The sequence below is a fragment of the Aquila chrysaetos genome, chromosome 19, assembly GCF_900496995.4.
Source record: "Aquila chrysaetos chrysaetos chromosome 19, bAquChr1.4, whole genome shotgun sequence".
Classification (NCBI taxonomy): domain Eukaryota; kingdom Metazoa; phylum Chordata; class Aves; order Accipitriformes; family Accipitridae; genus Aquila; species Aquila chrysaetos.
Genome location: NC_044022.1, coordinates 1,609,228 through 1,635,947, shown reverse-complemented (window position 1 = coordinate 1,635,947; position 26,720 = coordinate 1,609,228). Strand labels below are relative to the sequence as shown.

Sequence of the window (26,720 nt, the reverse complement as noted above, 5' to 3'; positions counted from 1 at the left end):
GCCCCTTCTGTGGAGCCGTACATTGGGGTGCGCACAGAACCACAGGGAACGCCTGCTCCCACCTGCGTGCTGCTCCCGCGGACCCAAGATACTCCTGTGGGCTCTGTGTGGTTCTTGGGCGGTAGTTTAGGGCACAGATTAGTGAGGTGCAGAACTGTAACCTACAAGGAACTGCATATAGTGTTTGTATCTTTGGAAGAGAGGGTTAAAGTGATCTGCCGAGTTCAATGGCATACCGCCAGCTTTAAAAAGCCTCATTATCTGGTCTAGAGCTGTCTGCTGTTGGCATGACACCTGTATGTATGACACAGCCATTAGCTGTGATTTTCATCCACGCACTTTACTTCTGCTTCCAACCAGAGTTAGTTCAAATTACTGTTTATGTTTGACACCAGTCTGGCAGCAACAGCGGAAGCTTAATAACACAGAGGTTCATTTGTTTATCTATCTATCTATTTATTTATTTATTTGCTTGCTACTGTGTCTGCATCACATTTCTAAAAATGCCTGCGCAGCATTTTCCACCACTGGAAATGTATTAATACTAAATTACGCATCTCGTCTTTACCAGTGGAGATAGAATATCATAGGAATCAGGGAAGCTGTGAACTGTACCACCTAGTCAGTTATTTATATGGAGAACCCATTAAACAAAGTATTTAAGCAATGAAATATCTCACTTATTGTTAATAATATCCTGAATATAGGAAGCTCATCACCCAAGTTCTCTGGAGTCTGTGGTTATGCTGCATAATTACATAATAATCAACCACACACTCAATGCCTATCCAGTAAACATTTTAATTTTATTCTGTCATAGAGGAATACGGTGGTGTTATATTGATTTATTAAAAAGAAAAATCACAACTCGATACCCTCTTAAATCATGAGACTTAAAAAAAAATGTATTTTGGAAAATAAATGCTTGCTTACCAGCATTTGAGGTTTTTAATTCATATTTGCCAGCAACAATACAGGTAAATACTTAAAATGCCATAGTTACCTCAAAATCATGACTCATCTGAAATCAGTGGAGTTACATGAGTAACCACATAAGGGAAGCATACTCTCAAGTCCCAAGAGTTAGGATATAAAATTTCTCAGTCCATCAATTAAAGGCACTTACACTACAACCAGTACATCTGGAATCCCAGTTACATTCCATGCTGCAGGAAGAAGTTTGGCCAGATTCAAACCTTCACCTCTAATCCTATCTTCCTCTGACATTTAGCTCCATTCACTCACTGACCACAACTGTCAGCAACTCCATTTCCCATTTTTGTCTTCAGATTTGTCCACTGTTTAGAATATGATGCACAGAGACTTTAGAGGAGACAGAATTTACCTTCTAACGGATAACAACATTACAAAAGATCACCCTGTCATGAAATCAGGGAAAAACCAGACATCACTACGCTCCCATCTCTAATTTAAATAAACGTAGCTCTGTGATTCAGTCTTCTATGCCTAAAATGAGAACAACAGTACCTACTGTGCTTTGAAGGATTAATTACTCCTAAATGCGCTGGAATAGCCACATAGAAGATATTGTGTAAAGACGTGTAACTCTTCATTGCTGCAAATGTAGACAAACCCCATTTCACAGCACAGCTTTAACAGCAGTGAGAAAAGTCCGTGCAAGATAAGCCAGGAACTTCAGAACACCGGTCCATCCAAAACCACCAAACCAAAAATTCCAACATGGTTTGGGAAAGCTAGCAGTGTAAAAGTTTTATTCAGGTCCAAAGAAATAATGCAACACTTCTGAAACCAAAACCTATCTTTTTGCTGTTGCAAAGAAACTTGAGTCATCGAACCTAATCATCAGGGTGCCCTTATTTTCAGAAAGGCGGGAGGAAAATGAAATGCCAAGTCATTTAAAGAGTAAGAGTACAGAACTATAACCATTTTGCACAGAAAACATTACAGCTGGACACACAATTAGAATGGTCAAACACATGTTTTAGAGCTTAATTATCATACTACTGAGTTTCAAATCCTGAGCTTGTTCCTGGCAAGCTGAAACAGGGACTAAGGACATAGTCTGTTCCTCTCCTCAGGTCACTACTGTACCAAACTGTACCAATAAATGTATCTTCTTAGGCTTCAAAAGTAAAAATGTCCCTTTTAAGTCCTCAGTGAGGACTACCCATGAGGAAAGTGTCCAAGTCTCCTGCTGTGAATAAATGCTGTTCTGCCACATTTGTGCAATGTTTCCAGTTATTTTGAGGTGCTACGGGGACCAGACTTGAGTGTATTGACTAACATTTGATTCAGAGACAGCAGTAGTAAATGTCTGCTGCATGAGTCCAAGAACTAGATATTCTTCACTACTGCAGATGTCCCTTCTCTTTTATGCCAATAGGACAATTATGGTGATTTTTTCCCCTCTCCTTCTCCACAATGGCAAATGCCAGCATAATCAAAATTTGGAAATTTTCCATGTGAAAAACAGGAACAGAAGAGTGCTAACCTAATCAGCTGTGCTATGCTTTCAGCTGTGACTGTGAGGAAAAAACTGGCCAGGCAGACCACCCTGCTTATGAAAGAATGATACCAGGTGCGTCATGGTAACATTAGAAATATCTGTAATAAATCTCATAGTATGTAAGAGAAAAAATGGGGTTTCCATACTGAATATGCTGTACAATACTGCAAGTCTTCTTTCTCTGCATTTTAGAATGACATCATTGATCTTTTTGTATGAGTTTAATTACAGCCTCACTTTAATGCTGCCAGTAATAAGGAACTATTAGTACTGCTCTTGAAGAGGCAAAAAGCTTTATTAGATACTGCAAAGAGCTAGGGATGCTCTTAAAAATAATAAAGGGCAGTCAATCAATCACATTTGCTCTGCCAAGAGCTTTTAAAAGGTAACCCAGAGGCTTGAAGCTTCATTACCAAAACATTTTTCCTGTTGCCACTTAAAAAAATTCTGCTGAAGTTTAATGACTAGAATGTCGGTAATGAAACTGCAACGATAATTGCACGCTTAAGAATGAAAATACGAAGTAGTTCTACTTTCATTGAAGAGATGACTTTAAAGACTATTTTGGACCCTAAAAATACATGGATCAGTGCTACTGAGGAATACATAGAAATTTTTATGGAACCCAGACTGTGGATACAAAGGTTCACCTGAGAGTTTAAATCTCAAATAGCAACATACCAATATCAGGAAACATATAGCGTATATAGTGTTTAAAAGAAAGAACGCCTCCGCAAGATGGGCTCTGAGGAATCCTTAATAAAAAGCGCTCGATTTTTCTTTTGGTTCTACCCATTACTAGTGCCTAAAGTAGCTGAAAATGGTGCTGTGCTTCTAACCCATGCAGACAGAAAGTGGTGGTCGACACAGGGTCTGTGGCAAGCCAACTTTTAAAAAAGTTAGATTTGGAGGTGTTTTGTCTTCTCTGCTAGAGTAAGAAAGCTCATGGAATATAAAACAACTGTAAAGGGACTCTACTGTATGGTATCATGTAAGAAATCAGACTGGCTAGTAAACTATGCTGTCGGTCTTTTTAAAAGCCAAATGAAAGGCGTGTTCAGCTGTACCAACATCAGACTACTTCAGAGCCTCTTTGCTGCCTGTACTGAATGGGGATGCCCCTGAATGGAATTTTATCTGAGATTTACTGTTTTGGGTGCTGAGATAATACTTCAGGTTACATCAGTCTGCCTTTTTCTTCTTGGTTGAGAGATCAAAAATGTTAGAGGCTTGTTTGTTTTCAATCGTTGCTGTGCAGTCAAAGAGTTCAAGGATCTACACAGTGTATAAAGACATGAAATGTTCTCCAAGGCTTCCAACTCCCTGACACCCAGAATCACTGATGAGAACCAGAATAGAAAGGGTCAGAGATCACCAGAACAAAGATGGCAACTAGAACAATTCCATTAGGCAGAGGAACACTTACGTTAAGACTGCCAAGAAGACATGCCACTCTGGGTTTGGTATTATAATAAGGCACAAATACATTCATTTTCAATTTTGAAACTTTCAGTTAAATTAAAATTTTTAAAAAGTGTTTGGAAGTTCTTGGCATTAATATTAAATCAGTCCTTTAGCCTTGGAAGCTGCTTCACTCCTACAGTCTTTTTAATCGATCCTTTTTGAGGATTAACCATCTTCGGGTTTCCTGGAACACTGTACCTCCCTCTGAAATAAAATGGGTGAAGTTAGTCAGCAAGTGTCACGTTGCCTGTAAGCTTTAACTGCTAGAAATTTGCATGCTTTTTATATTTGCATAACTGATTACTATTATGAATTAATAAACCTGAGAGAGGAAAACACAAGTATATTTCTGGGTTTGCAGGCTAGCGGAGCATCTAATTATTCTGCACAGAAACTCAATCCTCATCTCATGATTCCTGACTACTTCCTGTTACCTAAATGATGGCATTCGAAGAACATGAACAGAATACTAAACATTTGCACAAAGAGAATGATAACTGGCTAAGGAGACATTTTCATCAATGACATAATTCCCATGAGGTAATGGAAAAACACTTCATGTAGATGTAGTTACAGTTCTCTGCAGGTATTCCACTCCAGAGGGGCATGCTCTTCAGCCCATGATCATACATGGGAAATGCTGCCAGCAGACTTCTGAAGTGGTATGCATCAAGGACACATACACCATCTACCTGAAACCTACCAGAGCCGTTTTCATCTTCATCTTCTAAGAGAAATCAGTGGGAATGTAAACTAATCTCCAGGAGGGGAATGGTGATTCCACAAACTGGAAGGGTCATTCTCATGATCAAGCAACATGCTTCTCGACTCTTACGCAACGTACCTTTCTCTCCCTGTTCATTACTACAGTGGACAGACATCACTTTACATACTCTAACGACAACAGACAGGGTTTCAATGTCTTTCTCAAGTAAAGGCACTCTGAAGGAAAATATATCACAACATCACATCATTATATTCATGATGATAGCCAGAGAAATATTTTGTTATGCAGTAGAAGCTGCGATGACATGATCTGTGCAAGTTCCAAATTTCTGGACAAACAGCCAACAAACTTGTCCCTAGGGCTCGCCAGTCTTCTTGAGATTGACACATCCTTTGTTCGAGCTCTTACAAGCAGTCATGGTCTTGAAGGGAGAGCTGCCCCCATAGAGATACGGAGCTACTTCTGCTCAAGAGCTTCAAAGGTCAGAACCCAAGTGCTCAATTATCAATTGATTATTCAAATTCAAATAAATTGATTACTCAAAATCAATTGATTAATCTGCAGATCACTGTAGAGCTGGACCAAGCAGACAGCGTATGTCTGTGTAGAATTCTGCAGGCAGAAAAACCTCTTTCCACTCAAAACCAGCTGGACTGATGGACTGAGAAGCCACGTAGCTGCAGCCAGTGCAGTGTTGAAACTGAGTTAATAAGTCCTGCTATATGCCTCAGTATGACAGTAAGGGCTCAAAATGACTTTAAACTGGCTGTTCAGATCACATCAGAGACATGAGTCATCAAGACATCCATGTTTTTCCCAAAAGTCAGCTAGCCTATCTTCTTGTCCTATGAAATGGCATAAAAAGGACCCCTACTGAACTTGACTTCTATGTTTGGATGGCCAGGAAACTGAATGCAACAACAATTAGTGTTCACAATTACTACTCAAAAATGTTTCAGTGTTGCTTTAATATACAGGTTGCATTTTCCATACCTGTACCTATAGTTAAAACAAACATTAAGCATAGTTTCTTAGTATGGTTTGAAATCCAATGCAGGCAGGTGTTTTCTGAAAGGCCAACAGAAGTGAGATAAGAACTCAGGGCAGAAAATTTTCAAATTATTCTCAAGAACACATATATTTTCAATCATGCAAGTCTTCTCTTATTTGAATGAAATTATTTCTCATTAATGTCAGCTTGAACGAACAACCTTCAGGCTGTAAATCAAAACATAATTAAAAAGGAATAATATGACAATGGCTGTGTTAACCTTGTGATGATCAAGGGGTGCCTCCTTACATTCTAGCATCTCCTCAAAATACGAACTATGCCAATCCCCATTCTTATCTCCATGTTGCCAAGACCAAAGTTTGACCTGAAAGTTCTAAATCACTGGTTATAAAAGCCAATGCTTTGCAGACTGGGTCCTTTGCTATTAAAGACAATTTAAATGATGAATTATTCCCTTCATGTGCATGAAGTACTTTGAAAAGTTTAAAAAAAATCCTCTGAGGGAAAAAGGGGATATTTTGTTACAATATGCATCTTCTGAGATCAGCAATTACAGGACACTTTATTATCTTTTACACTTAATTTTCTTTTGTTTGATATAAAGAAAATTACAGAAACACACTGTCATATAATTTCAGGGTAAGTAATGATCCACTAAAATAAATTATAAAAAAAAGCCAACATTATCACAGATCAGTGCTAACCCTCAGCAACTCTCAATATCTGGCTGACGATATTTAATCTTCCAGCAGAGACAGTGAATTCTCCTAGTTCTAGCTTCCTGACCTTCGCAAGAGCTATGTTAAACATCACTGGGGCCAGAAGCAACACGCTGGCTATATATGGGGTACCTCAGACCCATACAGTGCTTTTTCTGTATTCAGAAACTTCAGTTATAGACATTAATTCATATTGTACTACATTAATTCATATTGTACTACATTAATTCATATTCTACTAATATCCTCTCCTGGAGAATGAAGATCTACTGTTCCAGTTTATGAAATCCTGTGATTCTGTGCTTACACAGAATGCAAGCATAAAGCTGGCAAGCAAATATGTCTATACAATTTCATGCTTATAATTTACTCATTACATTTTCAGATGTTCCCAGTATATATTGTGTATGCTCATTTTAATAACAGAAGTAAGTGGGTTCATGGAAGAGTATTTACTGTGAGATACTAAATACATAGAAACCACACTAGCTCAGGAAGTCTCCAAATATAAAGTATTTGGGAGAGTTCCAAAAGCAAATATTGTATCTGCCTGCCTACGCTTTTGTAGGCATCTACTTATGGCCACTGGAGGCAGGATACTGGGTCCAACACACTTCTGATGTGATGCCCTATATCCTTCGTACTTTATATTCTTAACATTTTCAGTTCAGTTAAAAAAATAACTCTCCTCCAATTTCAAGCTTTCTCACAAGCACTACAATCAGAAATTCATTTTATTTCTATATAGCTCAGAGCAGGTGGGCTCTTTTAAAATTTAAATTTCTAACCCATATAACTAAACAGAAATTTGTTAAACAATGAAGCCTTTATATGTTGTCATCTAAAATCACTCACATTATCATCCACAAAGAGCTTTACAATCTCTATTGGCTAAAAAGGACCAAGGCAGGCATTTATTTAATTGAATTACTCTTCATGGACTAAAGGGTATACTTGTTGCTCCCAACTCTGCAGTAATATAGAAAAAATTGATCCATTTTAAACACAGGTTGAAAGGGAAGAACATCAGAGGTATTGTAAGATTTCAAAAAGGCCACTTAAATATATGTATTTTCAATATTGCAACATACTTAGTATTAAATAAAACTGATTAAAAAGCAGTATCAAAAATGATGTTAAGAGTAATACTTTGTCAGTAGGATTATGCTCAGTGATATCTACCATGAACGGAAAGTTGCAATATTCAACAAAAAATAATAAACCAGAAAACAGAGGGAATATAAAGGAAATTTACCTCCGTATCTGGTTTTCTCCCTTGCCAGTCAGAGCATCTGTTTTTTGCCTTTCAACAATTTGAAGTGTCGCTGAGGTCTGCAACAGCCAAATTTTTACAAAACAAGTTAAATCCTAACCACAATCACAGTTAAGAAAATAAAATATTTCCAAACTAATTTTGACCCACTACAGTCTTACTGCCATAAAGTACTTTAAGCACATATTTCACTGATGCCTTGTTGATTTGGGGAATTGAACACATGCCAAAATCCCTTGCTGTGCAAAAATACCATTATTTGTTATTATTTGTTAGAGAATATGTAATTTCAATCAGCATATTTTTGGTCATACTACCTATAATTCCACATTGTCAGTGAAGAAGTATTCTATTTCTAACATACTTCCCTGAATGAGAAACAAAACAATTTATAGTCACTTAGTTCTACTTTTGAATGATTAAACCATTAATTGAGAACAGGAAACACTTCAAAAAAAATACCACAGCATGGAAATCTCTGCAGACTCTGGAAGTCTACATTACTGGACATACTGAAAAAAACCCAGTTGTTACTCTTGGTATTGCATTCAAAAGCATCTGAGCAGGATTAAATCAGTTCGTTCTCCTGTTCCTCAGTTCACAGGGTTCCCTTCTCACCTAGCACTTGCTGGCTCACCCAGCTGCCCTTACCTCTCAGAGCTACCTCTCAGAGGTACAGCTCTACCATGGACAGAAAAACAGAAAATGCAGAAGGTTTAGGGCTTGTCTGGCTGCTGTGCACACCTGGGCATCTAGTGTAAGTGCATGGAATTTTCTCAGCCCCTTTAATGGGATCCATCAGGAACACGCAATAAATATATGATAATCATGATAGATGACGTATCAGCTAACCAGACCAAGGAAGACTTTTTGAAAGCCTAGAACTAGATTTTGGGGCTACCTAAACAAGGCTCAAAGTTTGGATCATTACATTACATTACATTACAACTTTACATTTTATAGCATGTGTGAAAACATCTTACACTTGTGAGAAAAAATTATGGCACTGAAAAGCAGCATGTCTCACTGCTTATAAGACAATGGTTTCTACTGTGCTTCCATGTATACAATGCACTAGGCAAGTATTGCTGACCCAGTTTAGCTATAACTAAAGCAGAGTCTTTTCAGAGTGCAAGCCTAAAAATGGAATAGGATCTGCACAGATTTACTTTCTTGAAGGCGAGACATTTTTTGCACTCAAGGAACTCTAGTACTAAAGATGACGGCTAGTATAATTTATCATTTTTCTGAGCAGATGTGATTCTGTGACACAAGGCAAGATCTGGGCTACGATTGCCTTCACTGGTTTTTTAATTGATATGAATACAGAGTGCCAGTATATACGATTATTATCTATAGCACTGTTTTTGCTGGTAGTTTACTCCAGGCCTATCCCAACTAAAATGAGCCGCTGTTGCACAGGCAGCTTTCCAGTTGTGCCTTTCTATAATTGTGGTCTTTTTCTGCAAAGAAATCCCAATCACAAGTCAGACTCTACTATGTTAGTAAAAGTTTGCAGTAAAAATCTGGCCTGAAAGAATGGCCCTTTTAAATATCTATCATTCTTCTTTGCCTGCTTCTCAAACCAATTTCTGAATACCACCAGAAAGTGCTTTGAGATTTGTGGAGTCCAAATCCAAACCCAATATTTTTTCATATTGAAAGCAAAACAAAAAAAGCAAACAGGAATACACCATAAACCATCGGTGCCTCTAGCATGAGTTCTCAAGTTTGTGAAATCTTTAATTTAAACTACCATTCAAAATTGACTATATCCTCACAGATCCAGACAAGACAAACAAAAAAAGCACTCGGAAGATACATATATTTTGTAAAAAAGCAGAAAAGCACTCAATAAAAAAAAAAAAAGGTAAATAAAAGAAATGGTTGCTCAGAAGCATCTCTCCATTCTGCTGCAGGCTTCAGGAGGGATCCAAAACAAAGTAGAAAAAAACCCAAAATATCTGGGATTTTTTTAACACCTCCAAGTAAAAACTTCCATTCTATGATTATTTTTTTTTACAGCGAGCTATAGAAAAGCACGAACATAATGAGGAAAAAAAGGCCTAAAAAGACATTATGTCCACCCTCTGTAACTAAGAGAGTGTCACTGGAATATATTGTCACAGGATAACAACATCCTGTAGTATATTTACTTTGGAATGTATGGAAAATGTTAGCCTATGGGTAAATCCTTCTAACTCTTCTGCCAACATTACTGTGCAGGCTCTAAAACACTGAAATTTTAATACAGCTGAAAGAGTCTGGACTGAATGTAAGTTTACTTCTGCCTCCTATTGTTAAAATGAGCTGTTAAAAGGGAGGGCATACATACGCACATTTTAAGATAATATAAAAGCAACAATCAAATCAAAGTCATAGCAGAACAGGACCTGAAGGGCCCAGATAAGCCACTGATTCTTTTGCAACCAATGGTCAACCACGATTAGGTTGACTGCCATGTTCAGATTAGCAATGTAAAAGATAGATGTCTAAACTACTCACCTAGGCTCCGCTTACAGCTCAGGAAGAGGGACACATAAATCCCTCAGAAATTCATTTCATCTTGATCTAAAATGGGTGTGATGGTTTGTACCTTAAACATGCTTCTCTCTCCATAGATTACAGAGGATCCCTCTGCAACTACTTTAGATTGGCTGTTTAACATTCAGAGAATTAAAGACGGAGAGATTAATCTGGAGATTATTATTTTGCTCTCATATGGTTCTGAAATCATGGGGGCAAATAACTGATTAGTGAAAATACAATGCACTACCTTAAGTGTCAGTGGCAAAATCTTAGTCCCTAATGCCCCATTTAAGCAACATGCAGGTACATACACCTCACTTCAAATAATGTTTTATGCATGTTTAAGTGCTTTTCTAGGCAGCTGAACATAGGCACTCCTCTTGCTAGCATGTTCAGTAATAAAATCATCTTTTATTTCCTACCTTCTTCCTCCAGCAGTTCCTAGTTTCACTGTTAATGCAAAGATACTAACAGTTATCATGGGCATTTCCTGGGCTTTTTCTTGGTTTCATGCTGGAAAGTTAGTTTAAGCAATTCTTTCAGATTTCCCAAAGCAGCAATGAACCACATAAGAGAATCAGTTGCCCACTGTGCAAACACATGGAAACACTGCTAATTACAGCCTTTCACCCCAGTTAGCTATGACAGGGATTCAGTGACAGTCATTCTGGAGTATCACACTAAGCTATTACTTTTATGTTATTCAGGAATTAAGAGCTCTTTCAGAATAAGAAGTACTAGAAATCTTTACAGGTTCCTTTACAGGTTCCTCTAGTTTATAGTATCAACTTTTATGTATTACGTAATTTGCAGCAATAAGATTTAACCTCTGATTTCAACCAAGGTATCTTACCCCTTATGTTCTAAATTTAATTGAAATATGTGCTGTATTGTCATTCAGAGCTGGCTGGCTAGTTTGTGTTTAAAAGAAAAAAGGAGAAATATGAAAAAGAGGAATTGCTACTTAAGGTGGGTGTCACTACTGCTAATAATTTGGTTCTGTTATTTTCAACTGAAACATTAACTAGCATAGCAGTCTTTTGACTAATGGATGAGCAAGCAAGTATCAGAAAATTACTTCAGCTTTCTCAGTTAAGGGCACTTTGACTATCCTTGGGAACAATGAAACTCCAATTGACACAAAAGCAAAACCAGTATTTAAAAATAAATAAATTGTAGCAATCTTTCCATTTCTAGCTCTTAAAATTTTTAAAAATTTCTAGCTTTTGTAATGGATTTGGTAGATGAATGAAGTGATAAAAGACTTTGACCTAATGGCATTAACAGGTGCTGTTGCTGTATTAAGAAAGCATAATGATTTTTAAAAGTTATTGAACAGCATGTTTTTCTTACCTGTAAGATCTCCGAGAGGTACATGCGCCGCTCATCATTAGCTTTGTGGTAAGCCTACAGTTAAAATAAGGGATATAGGCTAGCATTAAGCAAAATATTTTTAAAGTTGAATCATACAGGAAGAAACAAATATACAGCAGAGCTTTTTTCTAGTGACATTTTTTGTGGAACTATACTATTGTGTGTTCCACACACATTGTCTGTCAGACAACATAATGGCTTTTATAGATTAGAGGCATACAGTGATTATAAACCTTTGCTTCTTGTTCCAGTCTAAGTTCATAGTCTTTTAGCTGGTTCTGGAGACTCTTCTTCTCTTCTTCGAGTTGTTTAAGAACCTCCTTTAAGGAACCCTGTGGTTATAGTAAATAAAACAATGTTTTACAAATATTTCCATACCATATAAAGATATCATCACCATAGTCCTTATTCTTCAAGCATTATGATATTTGTCATTCTATTTGCTTCTTGTACACTTTTTGCTTACATGGTTCTGGCTGGCACAATGCAAAGACAAAAGCAATTAACTATATGCTACAATTATCAGTTATGCACTACAGATTTCCACTGTGTTAAAATGACACAGATATGGTTTTCCACACTGCTGCTCCTTGATAGGTTGTTATCCTGGGCTGCATTAGGCAAAGTATTGACAGCAGGTCAAGGCAGGGGATCTTTCCCCTCTACTCAGCACTGGTGAGGCCACACCTGGAGTGCTGTGTTTAGTTCTGGGCTCCCCAAACACTATAAAATGTAATTTCAAAAACAGACACGACAACATTTCAAATGGTAAAACTTCAAAGAAGTTCTGGAAACCCACTTTAGCCAGGACTGGTTGTAAGTTACCTCCCACCAGCTACTTTCAAGGCAGTAATTGAAGAACTAGCTGAGACCTTATATATCTGAAGTCTTTAGCTGCTGCACAATACAAATCAAGAAGGGAGAAACGCCAGCCTATGAACTCAGCTAAATCACTAAGGGCTGGATTTGCCTTTCCTGAATTCTGTGGGAAGCAAGCAGAAGGAAGCCTCACTGAAACAGATTGAATTCTCAATGCTCATGGTTGTATGATCAGCTTAGTGCTTAACAGAGTAAAACACAAAAGCAAAAGCTCACAGAAAACAGAGCTTAAAGCATACAGTAACAAAGACTTGTAGCAGAGTTCTTGGAGCACAGAAAAGCCTCAATACAAAGCAAGGACCAGTGAGAGCTCAAGAGAACCAGAAGGAGCCTCCCAGCTATGCAGCACTCCCACAGAAGGAGAAATTGCCAACCAAACCCCAGGATGAACCACTAAGATAAATTCTGAAAAAGCTTTTTAGAAGTGGTTTAACTGAATATTGAAATTTTTTTTAAGTTAGATTTATTACAGGTTCTTCTACTAAGCCTTGAATAGCTGGACAATGTATTCCTGAAAAGGAGTCATAAGCTGACTAAAGGATTTAACCTGAATTTAAGATCCTTAGTTTTCAATAAGTCGTCCATGTCAAACCACTCCGAGCAAGCTGGTAAGCTAAAAGACATACTGAGATTTTAAATGAATACTTTCTTTATGTAACGAAATTTTGCAGGGCTTAGCAAGATTCACTCTCAGAGCAATGATACATTAAGTCTTGTGTCCAGCAGTGACCAAAGCCCAGAGTTTCACAAAGGGAACACCAATTCTCCAGTTCTTCTTTTTTTCGCACAATTTCCTTTTCATTCGACTGAAGTTACACATTTGGCTTAACAATTGCCAGAAAATGAAATTATACAGAATGATACTGCAGCTGAATTTTTAAGGCCACCCACGTAAGTTGCTCTCATTCTGGATTGTTCCTTGCCCTGCTACCAGTGGCAAGAGGTGACAATTTCTATCAATCATTTCACAACAGACAAGGTGACAAATCCATGACATCATCAAGAAGCTCAAACTTGCTTTCATCAGAGCCAGCTCATGCAGACCATTGATCCTTATGGCAATTTTCTTCAGCTCTAATCCTCTAACTTTTCTCCATGAGTTAGAACAGAAGCAACATATCTGTCAGTTGTGTAGAAAAAAAACAACACAAGAAGCCTTTGCAATCCATTCTACGTGACATTTTAAATCAAATGAAGTTTTGTTTAGAAAATAAACTCCCTTCCCTCCAACACTAGGAGCTGACATTCATCAGCTGCTCTAGCTGAATCTTTTAACATATCATTTTAAACCCATCAAGAGCAAAAAGCAATACTACATCTTTAGTTTTACTGTAACAGAATTTGATTTTAACTTGATACCAATAAACTCACTAGTCATATATTACTGAACAAAGGACGCCTAAAAATTATTTAGCATAGCACATTTCTACATAGAGTATGCACTCGATATATATATACCAAATGCTGTAAGGGCTTCAGTACAGGTGAAGAAAGGCTCCCTGTACTTGCCTAAATGCCAAGTGCCCCCTCGTGGTTAGCACCATCTTCATATTCCAAACCAGACTGAGAGCTGAACCACATGAATGCAGAGCGTCCTGTTCCCACCAGACATTGGCAATGGTCAGGGTAAAGATATCAGCCTGGAGACTTGTTGGAAAGTTCAGGCTCCTTCAGTGTAAGAGGTGTGGGACACTGCTACCCTAAATCCTTATATCAATGGTCTCCACAGCATTGCTCATAGAGGTTATCTGCTGACTCGGGCAGTAGGAAGTTCAAACGGAGACTTCCATTGCTGTGGTTCAGATTGGCAGAACAAGTTGTTCCTGACTCTGAAACATTTCACTTAGTATCTCTCCTGATAGGCCTGAAAAAGTCTGGAGATCCCTTCCTTACACATTTTCCCTGGAAGATATCCCAGGGTCCCAGTCAATTGCTGAGGAATTCTTGAGAACAGCCAGCTAAAAATGTCACTTGACTGCAAGATTTTTCTCTGATTGTTTTCTTTGAAATACAAAGTGTCTGTCTCTGGGAATACCACAAAGCGATTTGAGTAAAATAGTCTGCTGGTTTGTGCAAGGCCACCAGGACGAACAACTAATGCCAACATGACAAGGAAAGGAAAAAATGCAAATCACAAAGGTCTCTTGGAGGCATCCAAAATACTTGTCTGACGTCAGATGAAAGGAGTAGGAAGAGGAAGTCTGTGAGAAGGCAGGATATAGCTTAGGGCAGTCAGACCAGACTACAGAACTTTCTCCAAAATGCTTCCAAGTTTCATGAAAAGATAGGATAGCAGATTTCTTCTTCCCATAGAGCTATTGGTGACTTACTCCAGCACGAGCAACAAGGTTCCTTTATCAGTGACTTGCCAGGAGAATTGTCGTTTCCTATGCCATTATAAAGTGCTGATGTTCCCTATAGGCAGTTATCAACACCTACTGAAATAGTGTCTTTGTTGCGTGTTTTCATAAACGCAAGATTCCCCTCCTGTCATGTTGCTAACGCCTTCTCCAGTGTGCCACTGCCACACATTCTGCTTACAGTTTAAAACTGACGGCAAAAACCCTGAGGTGGTTGTGTGAGGGTCTCAGTTCTGTGTCACGGTGCTCTCAGAAAGGCGGCTCTGCAAAGCAATTATTTGGCCCTTAATGTCAGAATTTTCTCAGCTATGGTGCTGGACATTCCTGAAAATGGTGATTTATCACAGAAACCTTGGTTCCTTGGCTAATCTTAACTAGAGCGTTGCTAAGGCAATGCTATCAGGAGTGTGCTCTTCTGAACCGATTTTGCAGTATGCTTTTCAGTATTTGCATACTAAAGCTGCTATCTAGGGATTCTTTCTTGCAGAAATGGTGAGAGAGAAAGGAATAATTTTCTTTCTGCTTATATGGGAAATTATGCTCAGCAGAGAGCATGTATTTCACCAAAACTCATTTAATGAAAAAATGTGAACAAATGAATGCAGCATGTTTAAGAGAGGCAAGTAAAATTCACATCATGTTATACTTCAGAGAGAAGGCATTCATTCTGTAATTATTTCTGAAGTACTATATGACATTTCTATTATTCATTGGGACATAAAGGAAATTACTGACTAAACAGTTTTCACTGTTGGAACTCCCTTTTGCTTGTCACTGTTTAGGTTATTTTTGATCTGCCTTCAGTACACAAAAATGATTTTCGAAACCCTGCCTGTAAAAATTTGTGTGTTCAAGGTATTGGTTCTGCAATTACTGTCATGTGACATCTACAGGATTTTTTTTAAAGGAAAAAAAAGGATTATCTCAAGTCAGTATAAGGACTTCAGAATGATAATTGTGTATTTAAATGGTTTAGGCGTGTCTTTAATAGCAACGAATCATTCATCAGTATGATTCTAATTCTGAAGTAAAAATAGTGCAAGCCACCTGCAACAATTACTGCAATTTATCAACACAGAAAATCCTTTGTGCTTCCTTGTTCATCACTCCAGAATTTGCACTTGTATTCTTCTCTTTCATTCAGGTTTTTATAGCCTGCTGACTGCCAGGGTCTCTGATGACTAATTTTTTTTTATTTTCCCTGTAGTGCTTGATATCAAGAAAATATTTTATGCTATCTACCTCTAAATGGGATGAATTACTCTACAGACATGTTTTTCTCCTTCTGTTGACTATGGTAGGACCTTAAATGACTAGCTGAGTAAGATAAATCTCTTTAGTATCTTTGAGATAACTCTGTTAAATACAGCTGAAATTGCTTAGGAAGTTAAGAATTATTAGAGGCCCTTCTAATAACTCTAACTGCACAATTCTAACCTCCTTGGGAACACAGGTTTAAAAGACTTGCAAATACTATTTAATTTTCTAAATATGTTGCTCAAAACAAAATCTACTGTCTACTGTTGCTGTATTATAGAAATTTTACCAACTTACTGGAAGAATCACTTTGCTATCTCTCCACAGAGCTTCATATGCAACTCCAAGTTGAAAGCTGAATATCATAGTGTACTTTTGATTTAACACACACGCACACAATTTTATATATACCCACTCTCAGCATTTTTACTTTGAGCAAATGTAGATTGATGACTGGCTGCAAAGCTCTTTGCTTTTCTACACCCACTCACCACATCTGCTCTTTATTCTCATCTGTGGAGAAGCTAAAAATTCCCCCCTACTCCCATGAACAACTCACAAAACCATAAAAAGGATTTGGATAAACCTGTATGCTTAGACACCACAAAATGATCTCTGTATTTTTTTTACCAATGTTTTGTATCTCCTAAAATTTAAAAGAAAAAAAAAGCAGCTCCGCATTCTCCAAGAGTATCTGTAAATATACAATGACTTTTCTGATAGCTTCAGTGAAATAAAACCAGCAAAGCCCACAAAATGCATCTATTTTCTTCCCCTCTTTCCATCTCCTGAAAATTAAAACAAGGAAAACTGAAACATTTCACTAAGTCCCTACGCACTTTTTTTCCCCTCTGGCTAGCAAACAGAAGAATGTATTCACTGTAAGCTGGAAGGCTGAAGGAAGGACTTAAAACTGCAGAAGAAAAAACCATGGCATGGCACATGGGCTCCAGACTTCCCTAGGTGTCACTGAGGAAGTCTAGGACTCTCCAAACTGTCTTCTAGACTCCTTCTGGCAGTATGAATCTTCCAGTTGTGCTGTCATTCTTTCCTTTATGGGAACAGTAATCAAACCTCTCAGAACAATATCTCATCGGTGAGGAGGCAAGGCAGTATTCAGTAGGTATTAGAAATGTACTGGATTGGTGCAGCCCAGCTGCTGGTGAAGGAGATTATCTCACTGGTAATGACTCTTCGAGTGCTTGGCAAGATGTAACTGGATTGGTTAAGAGTACTAGCAATTGGATGGAAATAAACACTTCTTATACTGTAAGCATGCATGCCAGTCTGTGCTTTACAGGCTGACAGGAGTAACATTGTCTGAAGCAGACTCTACTGTAAATTTGGTAGACCAGTGTTCTGTCTTCAACACTTTTCTTCAAACATAATCCCAGTTGTATTTTCAAATCAACTCCGTGAAACAGGAAAGCGGCATGGGAAAGATTTTGTTCTTTTTTCAATTAGCTGTTTAAAAAAAAAATAGTCCTGCCAACCTAGAAAACACCATGGTCTTTAGGACAGTACTAAAACTGGCAAAAATATTTACTATCTGAAAGCCATGGATCAGATCAGAAAGAGCAGTTAATTATTCACACCCTGCTTACAACAGATAATCATTCCCACTAACAGGGCATGCAGCCTTCTCTAGGGTCAGTAAACTCCCATTAATCTTCATAATCTGAAGCACAAAAAAGTCAGATGGAAATATGTCTGTAAGCATAAGCAACTGGAATAAAACTTGTCAGAGCCCTGCCTCATAACGTTCATTATTCCTGCTTATGTTACAAGGCATTATAACATCTTTATCTACCTTCCCTATTTCTATAAGTGGGTAAGAAGGAGAAAAGGTGTCAAAGTAAAAGATTTCAGCAGATAACAGACTAAGGAAAAAGCAGTCCTGAATCTAAAATTGTTTTCACTTCATTTACCACTTTAGAAGACTAAACGGTCAAAATATTTACTGTTTTTTTCTTGCCATTTTCTCAAGATGGCAGAAAAATGGTTTATGCTTTGTTGAAATACAGGTCATGAAATACAAGCATCTTAAGGAATAAAATCTAAAAAATGGAAAGATGCTTCCTTTAGTGTTGCAAAAATTTACTCTACAATGAGGAATTTTCCTGTAACTTATTATACAAAATGTTACTGCAACTATTCATCTATATTATCACAGTTAATACAAAACTGGGAGTAGTGACTCATACACCAGAAGATTGTGTTGCCATTCAGAGGGGCCTCAACAGGCTGGAGAAATAGGCAGAGAGGAATCACATGAAGTCCAGTTCAACAGGTGGAAATGCAAAGTCCTGCCCCTGAGGAGAAATAACCCCTGGCACCAGTATATGCTGGGGCCCTACTGGCTGGGAAGCAGCTTGGCAGAGAACGACCTTCGGGTCCTGGTGGGCAACAAGATGACCACAAGCCAGCAATGTGCTCTTGCTGCAAAGGCGGCCAATGGCCGCCCAGGCTCCATTAGGAAGAATGTCGCCAGCAGGTCGAGGGAGGCGATCCCTCCCTTCTCCTTAGCACTGGTGAGACATATCAGAAGTGCTGGGTCCAGTTCTGGACTCCCCGGTACTAGAAGGACAGGAACTTCCTGCAGCAAGTCCAGCACCGGGCTATGAAGATGATGAAGGGACTGGAGCATCTGACAGATGAGGAGAGGATGAGAGAGCTGGGACTGCTCCGCCTGGAGAAGAGAAGGCCCAGAGGGACCTTATCAATGTGTATAAATACGTGATGGGAGGGAATGGAGAAGAGGGAGCCAGGCTCTTCTCAGTGGTGCCCAGTGACAGGACAAGAGGCAAGGGGCACAAACTGTAACACATGAAATTCCATCTGAACACAAGAAAGCACTTTTTTTACTGTGAAAGTGGTCAAACACTAAATGATGCCATGATTTTGTGATCAAGGTTCAACATTTTTCCATTTATTCACAGAACTAGTCCAGCTACTCCATCTCACATGCCTTACTTCAGGTTCAATCACACAACCTTCACTCAGTTAAAAATTTCACTACATGATTCTTCCCAATATTCCGGTCTTACGTACCTCCTACTTAATGACTTTATACTTTACAAATTTATAAGTAACTGCATATCTGAAACAATAAAAAAGTAAGCAGGAGTGATTGCTTTGGTTTCTAGACCAGGCTGCTGCTATTTTTTGTCATGAGAAAACAAATATTATACAAGTTCTTCAATTACACTGCTATTTGTTGTTAACCAACTTAATGCCATAGTACTCACCACAGGCATTTGATCAAAGGTGCGAACAATGGACAATCTATCTACAAATAAGCAGAACATTTGACCCATTGATATAATTTTAACATATAATCACTAATTCTATTGAAAAACAGTTATGAATACCCACTTCTTCCTGCTGGATTTCCACGAATAAGCTCCATCTTGTCTCGAAGAATATTAATTTGCCTTTCCAGCTGTTTGTTCAATTCTACTTGTGTCTCATATCTGGTTTTCCATTCACTACCTTTAAAACAAATACAGGGTTATTCTATTTCCCAGATTATTTCATGCCATTTCAACTAAAAAGGTAGCATTTTTTCAAACTGTTCCCACTTTTTTCTGGAGACTGAGAAAGTCTCCAATTAGTAATCCTCATAATGAGGATCTTTGCATACAAAAGAGCTTGAAAATATAAATCAAGGGAATTTTTCACTGGGCTTACTGTGGCCAGAATATTAACCAACTCTATGAATTCATGTTATCCATAGTTTCATTAATAATTAACAAAAAAGCTAACATGGCAGCATATAGCATTCCTTAATTTCACATTTGCAACATCACACCTATAATAGTCACATTTGAAAAGGGATAACTTAAATTTCTAAATAAAAATTTGTATCTCTGTAGGGCCTAACCAAAAGAATTCTTTTTCTGTGTTTCCTAACCAATTAGCAAGACCCTGTTGTATTTCACTTACCTTCATCTTCAACCCTGCTAAGTCTTTTTTCCAGTTCTGTTACAGTGTTTCTCAGTTCAAACATTGAGGTTTCAAGCATTTGCCTGTGGTATTTAGAGAATAAATCAGCTATTACATTAATCCTATTATTAAAATTAAAAAGAATAAAACGAATATATTTTCAGATGAAGTATCTACTGGTCTTTCCTATGTACGTCATCTTGCCCATGTTTTTTTTTAATGTATTTTTCTCTATGGATACTACAGTACAGCCTTAAAAACAATAGAACCATTTCTACTTTGTGAATAAAATTACTTCCATAAAACAACAAGACCAACATTTCCTAAAATTTAATAACTGTCTAGCAGAATTAAACAAATGTAGGGAAGACAATGACCTTAATTTTTCATCTAAAAGAAGATGCCCAAGGAATATGTTTTTTTGAAACAAGAATATGCCTGAGAGATGTGCTATTTGAAATTCTGAATTAATTTTTCATTTTGACCCACTGCTCAGTGATTAAGAGTCATTTTCTAAATGGTACCCATAACAAAACCAAGCAAAGCATGCCATGTATTATGACTATCAGAAAAGAAAGCCAGTGATTAAAGTAACTGAGCGCTACATAAAAAATACAGGAGCTAAAGCCACCATTTTTTTCCGTACCTTAAACTTAATCTTGTGGCAAAATGTATTTTTGCCCATTGATTACTTCTGTATACTGGTCGGGCAGCCAGACAGCTGACAAGTACCATGGAAACTGAGTTCTTTCTGCCTTGGAAGGTATGACCAGAAGCAGAAGCTAGCAGAGGACTTTGATGAGAGCACAACCCACCTGCATGCATGAGACAACGTGCTGAATGACTCTCATCCTTCTAAGTGGTAAGATGGTAGTTTAGTGTGCTACAATGAATCATATGATCTCGATCACGCCAGGAGGAAATTACTCCTAACTAAATTACTGACCATACTTATGCCAACAGCCTGGTTCTTTTTGGAGATGTCTATGGAGATCTCAGGAAGTCAGCCTACAGCAGCATAGGTGCAAGCAAAACACAACGCACCACAATGCAAGAGCAGTTTGTGGTTTTGTCCTTTAAAGTTAAGTTTAGAAGGCCAAGAGTTCAAAAAACAACCAATGGTTCCTGGATGCCTCTGTTTTTCAGTGCCCAGATTGAGATATTTCAAAAGAACTGAGAACACAACTCTGCAAATAAGGCCCTTTAGAAAATGCTTTACAATACCAATATGATTGTAGAAGTCTTTTAAATCTTAGCCTAATTCATTAAACCAGCAAGTGAGAAAATCATTGTGCTGTCCTATTTCTTGGTGTGGTTTTATTTTTTTTTTAAGGGGAGCTTCCACGTCAACATGGATCTTCTCTTTCTGAACATGTTCATAATAAGAAATGCTCTTCAAGAAATAGTTAATTAGCCTATAAGAAATTAAAGCCCTGATGATAGAGGTGATTACTGATAAATAGTATCACCTGTTGCACTCCTCATGCTCACATTCAGTTGGTGACATTTCTTTTCCACAGCTTGAAACATCAGATTTCAACTGAAAGCTGCAGAAGCAGAAGCAAACCAACCAATCTGAAGAAACAGAAGAGGTATGCCTAGAATAAGGAGGGCTGAAGAGCTGAAATAGCAAAGAAATGTAAAGAAGAGTAATTAAACATAATGCAAGTACGTTTTCAGTGCAAGAAACACACTGGAGCACAGTAAGACAGACATCTCGAATGGCAGAGGAGAGCTGGGTCTTCCAGTCCCTCCTTGCTCCATTGCTCTTTTTGTCCCTACCAACGTTAGAGAGGAGGGACCTAAGGAAAGAAATAATGAAAGTATTAGATACAAGAAAACCAAAGGAAATCTGATTGCTGCTGCCTGTTTGTTCCCACTCCAAATGAAAGAGGCAGATGGCTAGGAAAAAGAAAGACAAAGTCTTACTACATTGCTGGTATCATTCCATTAAAAATAAATAAGGTTTCTGTAAAGCCGATTTCTATCAACCTCCCAGTGCCTGGAAAAGAGGAAATTATGACAACAGTGAGTGCTAAAATGGGATTTTTGGAAAACACTGAAAATTAGACACAGTCAAAGCTGTAACTAGAGCTGAGCTGTATCAAATTGAAATTGGTTTACCTTTTCAAAGAAATCCTAACAAAGTGCTTAGATGGATGCAGAGGGATAACACAGGAAGAATGAGTTCTTTAAATCCAATGTTTTCAGTTTTTAATTTCTGTCACTATTCCAAGACTATATGCAACATTTATTACATAAGATTTTATTATTCTTTCTACATCATTAGCAAAACTTCCAGCCAACTTCTAATTATATTTTGTCCTGATGCAAATGTGTACAGAAATGATGAATTGTCAGGTGTCAAGACTGTAATTGCTACACCAACAGAAAGTCTTATTTTCATTTGGCAACTGAAACCAGTTTTTAAAGAAATCTAATTATTATTAAACATTTAATACTCCAATAGCACCCAGAAAGTACTCAGGGTGGAACCTCTCTATTTTACGCAGTGTATATGCAGTAAATTACAGTTCCTGCCCTGACAGAGAAGGTATTGTAGAAATCAATCACTTTGATCAACCTGGTAAATACTTCAGCTTTTTAATGTATTGAGTATTTTCCATTTCTGCAGTTATTTCTAACTGTGATAGGAAGTGATGGTCAGGCCACGTATCTGTTACTGTGAATTTAATGCAGCTGTGTATAGCTGCCTGCCCAAAGACTTGGTGTGTACTTAAGAGGGACTGTGGTGTAACTTTACCTCCAACCTCACGTGTTAAAACATAATTAGACATATTCAAGGCCTATGAATCTTTCCCATGTCAATTGACAATTTATAGTCATCACAGAAGAAAGCCCGTAAATCCTGGAAGTTCACATTTAAGTCGTCAGGGGAACTTAACTACATCCTTGCATCCTAAGCGTAACAAGAAAGCTCTTCTGAAGAAAAGGAGAAAAAAAACACAGTTCAGATAAGAAGGCTGTGATTGAAATGACAAAAGAAAAAATTGCTAAGTTTCTTTTTAAGACAGTTTATGGGTGTTATTTTACTTGAAAGTGACAGCCACTTAGGATGAAAGCCATTTTCCTGCACGTTTTGCTACCCAGATCTGGGTATCTGGTACATGTATCAGGCAAAAGGCTGCCTGAAGCCATTTTCTATAGTGGAGAGAGAGACCAGTGAAATGTTACAGGAGAAGCTCAAGGCAAAACGCCACTTCTAGGGCATCAGCTCTACAACATGGCAGACCTTTACTGATTCCTGTAGAAGACAAAATACATAGATGCCTTCAGAACCTACAAACAAACCAGAAACAATACTGCCCAGTGCAAAAGGCAGCAGCACAGGGAAGAGCATACACAGCGTTGAAAGCTACAGACTTCAGACACTTGCAGTCAGCAGTATGCTGGGAAAATGCTGCAGCTTTCCTTGCCAGGAAAGCCACAGAAGCTGAAATCTCACAAGCTGAATTAACACACAACTCCATCAACATTAGTAAGTAGCTGACATGCATAAATATATGGCTTTAAGACCTCTTTGTCTATTAAGAAGTATACTGCAGTATTATATGCCTTCTCTCGCTCGCGCTCTCTCTCAGAAACATTTGCCATGACATTTCCCCGTCAAAACCTGTGCTGAACCTTGATTACAGTAATTGAGAGTCAGATTTAAGCTGACTTTCATTAAAGCCTTTGAAAGATTTCACAGCACTACATCCACAATCATTGAGAATCAGCAGGTACTTTAGGTACAGACCCCTTACGGACATGGATGATTCAATTTACTCTTTGAAGTAAAAATCTCTTTTTCATGAGTGTTAAATGAGAGTGGTAGGTGGGCTGTTAGCAAACTGCCTAAATGGCACAATAATCAAATAAGCCAGTAAAAAGACAACAACGATGAGATGGCTGTGAAGGAATGCAGACCATCTATCTGCAAGCCAGTCATCCTCAGCTTGCTTTATACCCAATGGAGAGAAACAGGCACCTCCTAGGGTGTGAGTCATCTAAAACAGCCAGCCACAGTAGGGCAGATGAATCACACCTTCAAAGAGCCTTTCTGTATTCGTTGACTATACATGCCACTGGTTTAGATGCAGATGTCTAACAAGCCTGGTCATTAACAGTTAGGTTGAATAAATAACTTCTGTGAAATAGGCAATAATGATATAGTCTATTTGTACACACAAGATACACACAGGAAACAGGTGCAGAATGCACCTGGAGCTGCAAGTCTTCTACTGTCATGCCATCAAAAACCTTTTTTTCAAGGTTTTTATTAAATATATATTTTCCTTTCATCGGCAAGTAAGTCAACACTTCACAATCTGTGCTGGGCTTTCGGCCCAGTTTTGCAGAAGATTCTCAGGTATATTAGCAAGAACTTAAGGTGCACAAAGAATCTAGGTTTTTATTAATTAAAACAAAACAAAACAAAACAAAACAAAACCAGAGCAGTGAAACAAAGCCAATACCATTCTGCTTTTTACCTGAATACCTACAGTATCAGGATTGTGTGTCAGGTAAAAGAATTGGTGTATGCAAAGGATAATTGATATATTACACTGACATGCTACTTTTCAGGAGACTTAGTAAAAGGACATTTGCTTACACGTTGGTGCAAGTATGTCCAAGCTCCTTTGTGCGCCATTTTGAACACACAAGCTGCCTAACCATTTTGACTTTGTTAATATTGGCTTCCCCCCTTTCTCTTAGTGAATATACATTTTATGAAGTCCATAACTGCAGGACTAGTTTGAAGAGAATCTGCAGCCCAGACACGGAAAGAAACATTGTCCAGGGAAAACATCAGTATGGAACAGAATGTTTGAAAATGGTATGGAAATGTAAATATTAAGAGTCTGACTTAAAGGAGCAGTGCAGGAGCTTCTGACATTTTCTAACTTTTAATTTGTTAACATTCAAAAGCCAATCATGTTCTTTAACACAGGGAAAAATGTGTAACTTCCTAAGCAAACTGGGAAAAAAAACCAACCTAGAATCCCACCACTGCATGAGCATCAACAATCATCAGAGCACTGAAACACTTGCTGCTTAAGCAAGGGGACTAACTGATTGCACTAACAGGTCCTCATCTTCTCTGCAAAATGCACTAGAGAGATACCTTACCTTCCCTGTAGGTTTCAGAGATATTTACTGATAGCAGAGAAAGAGTGAAACCCAGCTTTCCAGTTTTATTCGACATTGTGGAACGATGCGTGTTTAAAGAGCACCTTGTTGTCCATTTGCTTCTTCTTCCCCCAAACAGGCATGCACCCACGTAAGGTCTTTTCTGTTCTTACCCCACTGTGGCTTCCAATCCCAGTGTACCGGTTTGGGCTTGGATACCATTAATTTTCTTCACAGTAGCTCATCCGGAGCTGTTCTGGATTTGTGCTGAAAACAGTGTTGATAACAGAGGGATGTTCTGTTTATTGCTGAGCAGTGCTTACCCAGAGCCAAGGGCTTTTCTGCTCCTCACCCACCCCACCAGCAAGCAGGCTGGGGGGGCACAAGGAGTTGGGAGGGGACAAGGCCGGGACAGCTGACCCCGACTGACCCAAGGGATATTCCAGACCACGTAATGTCGTCTTCAGCAATAATAACGAGGGGTGTGGAGTTTGCCAGGGCTGCCTTGCTTGGGGATTGACACTGGTCAGCTGGTGGTGAGCAACTGGGGTTTTTTTTGCATCGCTTGCTTTTCTTTGGTTTGTTTCTGTTACCTTTTTTTTACTTACTAAACTGTCTTTATCTCAACCCACAAATTTTCTCACATTTACCCTTCCAATTCTTGCCCCCATCCCACTGGGAGGGGAGGCAGCAAGCAGCTCTGTGGTGTTCAGCTGCCTACTGCGGTTAAACCACGACACCCAGGCCCATTTTCCTTGCCCGTTCAGCACCAGCCCCGCTTCTGGCTGAAATTATCCACCTTCTTCAGGCTCCTCACGCCAGTCCCAGCCCTTTGGCCAGCGGTTCGATCGCCCACCATGCCCTACGCCCCACGCCGACTCGCGGCTCCCAGCCGCGCTCCCAGCACAGCCCAGCCGAGCTGCGGGACCTTCCCGGAGACACGCGGCCTCCCCGTCCCCTCAGCCGCGGCACCCGCCGCCTGCGACGGCCGCCATTTTGCCGCGGGGAGGCGGCAGCAGCCCCCGTCAGCGCAGCCCGGCCCCCGGCCTCAGCCCCCGCCGCCGTCTCCCGCCGGCCACTCACTTCTTCCGCCTCTCCCGCCCCAGCTCCAGCGCCAGGCGGTCGGGCTCTGCCGCCCGCCGCTCGCCGCCTTCCCTCATGCCGCCGCCGGCCCCCGCCCCGCCCGCAGGCCCCGGCGTCCCCGGCGGCTGGGCGGGATAATGGCCGCCGAGCGCCCGCCGGGGGCCTGAGGGAGCGGGGCGGGCGGTGGTCCTCGCCCCGGTCCTGTCAGCCCTCGGGGCGGGAGACCGCGGTCCCGGCAGCCGCCGCGGCTCTGCCGGGAAAGCGGAGGGACAGGGGGGAGACGGGGTCGGGCGCGAACGCCAGTCGTTTGATGGGGTTTTTCTTCCCTCTGTCCGGGGAAATGCCCGGCCTGCGGCTCGGGCAGCACCAGAAATTAATGGGAAATAACACCACACGGTTTTGGCCCAGTGAAAGGGTTTTGGCCGTGCAGGGTGAACTGTTGGTGTGTGAAGCTTTTCATGACCTGGGAAACACAAA

General features: G+C 39.3%; 1 protein-coding gene across 1 annotated transcript; it reads right to left on the bottom strand.

The window, feature by feature from the left end:
• Positions 1-929: 929 nt before the first annotated feature.
• Positions 930-26,427, bottom strand: LOC115353582 (coiled-coil domain-containing protein 169-like). Its single transcript, XM_030043217.2, has 9 exons — positions 26,244-26,427; positions 20,028-20,110; positions 19,458-19,574; positions 19,331-19,371; positions 11,820-11,918; positions 11,566-11,619; positions 7,666-7,742; positions 4,797-4,894; positions 930-4,156 (listed from the first exon to the last, which is right to left on the bottom strand). The coding sequence occupies exons 1-9, from the start codon at positions 26,318-26,320 to the stop codon at positions 4,086-4,088; spliced, it is 717 nt and encodes a 238-aa protein (XP_029899077.1). The 5' UTR covers positions 26,321-26,427; the 3' UTR covers positions 930-4,085.
• Between the last annotated feature and the right edge of the window lie 293 nt (positions 26,428-26,720).

Bases quoted from the DNA above. Each gene is read 5' to 3' on its own strand.
- LOC115353582 (XM_030043217.2), bottom strand. From the start codon at position 26,320: ATGAGGGAAGGCGGCGAGCGGCGGGCGGCAGAGCCCGACCGCCTGGCG. The intron at 20,111-26,243 runs GTGAGTGGCCGG...TAAATACCACAG, and splicing joins GGGCGGGAGAGGCGGAAGAA to GCAAATGCTTGAAACCTCAA. The intron at 11,620-11,819 runs GTTTATAATCAC...TTTTAACTGTAG, and splicing joins GACTGGAACAAGAAGCAAAG to GCTTACCACAAAGCTAATGA.